Source organism: Sphaeroforma arctica, assembly GCF_001186125.1.
Source record: "Sphaeroforma arctica JP610 unplaced genomic scaffold supercont1.84, whole genome shotgun sequence".
NCBI lineage: Eukaryota > Ichthyosporea > Ichthyophonida > Sphaeroforma > Sphaeroforma arctica.
In genome coordinates this window covers 152,991-157,298 of record NW_014040474.1, presented here as the reverse complement: position 1 = coordinate 157,298, position 4,308 = coordinate 152,991, and the positions used below count along the sequence as shown (strand labels likewise).

At 41.1% G+C, this 4,308-nt stretch overlaps 2 protein-coding genes across 2 annotated transcripts in view; one reads left to right on the top strand and one right to left on the bottom strand.

Moving 5' to 3' along the window:
* The window catches only part of SARC_01980 (hypothetical protein), a 2,504-nt gene extending 1,792 nt beyond the window's left edge, over positions 1 to 712 (top strand). Inside the window, exon 3 of the mRNA XM_014304298.1 lies at positions 279 to 712. Coding sequence (XP_014159773.1) covers positions 279 to 574 — 296 coding nt within the window. The 3' untranslated portion in view covers positions 575 to 712. The remainder of the gene's footprint in view (positions 1 to 278) is intronic.
* Positions 713 to 1,588: 876 nt separating this feature from the next.
* SARC_01979 (hypothetical protein) lies at positions 1,589 to 2,939 on the bottom strand. The gene has a single exon (XM_014304297.1). It carries the CDS (start codon positions 2,714 to 2,716, stop codon positions 1,682 to 1,684), a length of 1,035 nt encoding a protein of 344 aa, XP_014159772.1. The 5' UTR covers positions 2,717 to 2,939; the 3' UTR covers positions 1,589 to 1,681.
* Positions 2,940 to 4,308: the final 1,369 nt, after the last annotated feature.

Below are 4,308 nucleotides of genomic sequence, written 5' to 3'. Positions count from 1 at the left end.
CACACACACACACACACACACACACACACACACACACACGTTTATATATATATATATATATACGTGATCAATAGTCTGCAGTTACCGGTAATTGAGTTTACTATGATTTGGCGAGAGTAGTGCGAGCCACATCTACAGCATTCACTTAGGTAAACGTGGTTCAATAATGTTAGAAGTACTAAAAGTTATCAAAGGGGCACGATACACGCAATACATTACTGGCAGTAGGAACACATCAAAGCTAACCTAATCTGTCCTCTCGTCCTTGCACCTAACAGTTGTTGTAGAACCCGAGGAGACCGGTATATTTGAGATAGAGGCCGAGGAAAGTGGGGCATATACATTGATGGGCGATGACATGTTCCCGTTTGCCGAGGAATCAGATAGTCTTTCAGCGGATGACTTTGCCGTACTAGAGGAGGAAGAGGAGGTTGTACTAAAACAATGGGTGGGAGGTGTGTCCGCACAAACCCGCACTAACAGCGGAGAAATTGCAGCGGATGATATAGTTGAACTTTACTTAGCATTCAGAAAAGACAGGGAAAATCTTGACGCCCTGAATTTAGAGTTTTGATCAATTGTCTTCAGTAAAGACGAAAATGAACTCTTTCTATCTAAACAAAAACAGCCAGCTTTCTTTCTAAGACTATGCTTAGAATTATGCGGCAAACATGTGATGTCAAAACATAAAGCAGGAATTGTTTCACCGTAGCAGGTTTACTTCTATACAAGTGTATACTTCAATTCGACTTTCATCTTATAATACTGTTATTGTATGGCTACACTACATTGTATGACATGAAGAAATTTACCTCTGTACTTTTGGCCAGTTCAAAAACAAAAAAATGTATTTCAAAGATCCCCACGAGCTAAGATATCGCTAGTGATTTGCTGTTGTCTCGCTTGTATTCTTTGTGCAGCTAGCTGCGTCCGTTCTTTAGCTTTGGATGCTCAAACCTGAAACGATTCCACAACGCATTATTTTTTCTACTATCGAGCAGAATTGCAGCTGTTTTCATACAGTTATTAAGAACTCTCCTCTAGTCGACCCCTTTGTAAAAGGAATCGGCGTGTGTGCTTTATTTCTCCCAATGAGACATTGCATTAGGGGCCTACAAACCTTTGCATAGCAAGGCTATTGATTCAACCGCTCATACGTACATTCAAGGGTATATATGCTTGGTTTATATACTGCCATAGAAATAAATGACACTAACACTCTAGATTCAATTTCAGGGGTGCGCTATTTGAACTATAAATCCAACTAATATATCATGTATATACTTTCGCAGTGATTCGAGTACGAAACCCAGTACTTTCTAAACGAGGCCGATCTGATATGTTGTATAAAAATAGCTTGCCTAGAAATAATAAGAATTAGTATATACACCAATACTACATAGCATATTCACATACGTCACATGACTGAGGATCAAATACAACTCAGAACTTACTTTCCAATACGTTATACGTGCTATATAACTGGTGTTTAACTATCTCTCGCCATGTCTAGTGGTTAATCTTTCATATGCTCAATCGATGTTATGTTTGTAACATGCTATTTGCTTTGCAATCTTCCTCATGCTGACAAGGGTTTAGGGTTTAATCGGATCGTGTAATATGGTATTCTCAGTAAAATTGGCATATATCAGTAAGTGACAACCTTCACAACAATAGCTTACTAGTAGTACACGTTGCCATCGTTGGCCTTCGAGTCTTCGGTATCGCGCATCAGCTCATACCCTGTGGTACGCTTGGTAGTAGTCCCACTCTTGCTCAGATCCGTAATACTCTGGTAGTCTTCCGGTCGCTTCTCTCGCCACCGTCTCAGGAAGAATACAATCGCCGCCAACAACACACACAGCAGTATCAGCCCCCAAGTAACACCCAGTGCCACTTCTAAGGCGTTTGTATTGCCATCCATACCCACATACGCACCGAATCCGGAGAAGGGACTGACCACCTGAGCAACCTCCTTGCTATCTATTGCGTCCTCATTCGCATCCACACCCCGTACAGGCGCCACCGGATCATACACAGACCCGTCACTGGCCACGTGCTGCTGAGATTTAATAAACGCAAAATAATCCAACACCCGCTTATCATACGGATGTATATTGGTCTCTCCGTGACCCTCAGTGCCCTTATTGAATTTTCTATACAAACTGCTCAAACCGCCATTGTCGGCGTCCCGCACTATACCCATACGCAACTGATCTCCATCAGCCTGTCTACGCTCGCGTGCACTCATTTCCATGCGGTCTTTGATCTCCTTCTGCGAGACAATGTGCTTAGTAAAGTCAATACGCTCTCTAGATAAGCTTCCTCCAGCATTCTCAGCCTCCCGTTCGCTTCTACGCTTATTAATCATATCCGCGTACGCCTCGTTCGCAACGTTGTGCAGGTCCGATGCCTTCATTTCTGCTGCATGTCTTCGAGCCGGCGGAGGAGGGCCTTTACGATTTACACGCGCATAGGCTGCATCGGCATTAACTAGATTCTGTAGCACCTGCATGTCTAGTTCATTGGCCATGGGAAAGTAACCCCCACTACCACGCTCGGTATGTGCGGCTTTGAGTTTCTGAATGTTTTCAGCACTGCGTAGGGCTTCGTACTGTCGACTGATGATCTCTGCATTGTTTTGAGCTGCCACATGGGGTATGAGTGTCGCAGCTATGGCTGCTACAGCTAGTAGTAGGGAAGTTTGAATTTTCATCGTGGTAGATAGAATAAAACGACAAGAGATGTACGATGCACCTGTATTAGACTATTGGAAATAAAAGCGAGGTGACCTCGGATTGTCTTAGCAGCGTGAATTTATGTTTATTTTAATTCTACACCGAGTCCTATCATATACCGGCAGAACCTATATGCATGGAATGTAGTTAAGTTTTTACTGTAGTGTATGAAGAAATATACGTGTGCAAGTAATATATTCATTGATATGTGTTTTGTTTGGGTTACTAGGTGTATTAGTTCGCTTATGTACGTATTTCCGACTTTCCGTATTTTGATGCATTTGAAAGTTGCAGCTACGGTATCTAAGGCGATCTTGGTTCTGATTGACTGTCTGAAGCGGTCTATAAATAGAACATTGTCTGGGTATTTTTGTAATGAAGAAGTTTATAAAAACTCTGGTAAAACTGGGTTCTAAATATTTATGTATTTTTAATCCTACATACTAAAATACTAAATATACAAGATTTGGCGATTTTAACCGAAACGATTGAGGCTTTGGCGGTGGGGCCTCGGGACTTGACAGTTGAGGACTTCGGGGCGGGGCTTAGGCTTTCAGCCACTATGGGCCACTGGCCCACTGGACCACTTTGGGTGCACTCAGTGGGTGACTGGGCGCCACTCCCTGGGCCTGAGTCCCTGTGGCAGACTGGCAGACGCCAGACCGAAATTGCTTGGTCAGAGGTTACTGATGAGTGGTGGCTGGTGGCTGGTGGTCGAGTCCACTACAGAGCGGCTCTCCTGTATGTGTTAAATTATATATATATTTTTTTTTTGCAGAAGTGGACATTCACTCAGAGTCGAGTCTCAGACAACAAAATAATTTATAAAAAAGAGAGAATAAATAAATAGCACTGTCAGTTCAACGTTTGTAAAAATTGTGTTTCATTGGGTTCCTATTGTATTTATTTATCAAAGCTTCAGACTTTTCGTTGTTTTGCTGTGTTTTTAGTTGCTGACATTTAAAAAAAAACATTAGGTACATAGGTGTTGTTTTTGTTGTTTTGAAAAAAAAGAAAAGTAAACGCAATTTTACAAAGCTCGTTTCACACAGGCCCATATCGAACCTGTTCAAATTCAAACTTTGAAACAGACCAATACGACACTAAATTTTATCTCTATATCACCATTGCCTAAACAAAAATGTGATGCGTCGTCACATTTTACCAAAATGCACCCTGTAAGGATTTGTTTTCAAAAATAGTTTCTACCAGAACTGATACAAAGAAAAAAAAATCGAAATGAAATGTGACGACTCGTTACATTCACAAATCCCGATTTTTATTAGTTAGCTTACTCATCAAAAGTTAGGACTGCATGAATTATTTAGTTTTTGGTTTCAGGAATATGCTTTATAATTTAGATCCACAAAGTAAATTATCAGGATAGGAACTGTCAAAACAGATCCAAAACCAGACTTGCATTTCCAACAATATTTTAAAAGTACAGACGGATTCTTTATGAATATTTCATTCAAAACAACTTTATTTAAAAAAAAGGCTAGTGTGATTTGGGTTTAGGGTTTTATTAACACCCCACCCCGCCCCGTAGAGTCGACGGCAACCAGGTAAA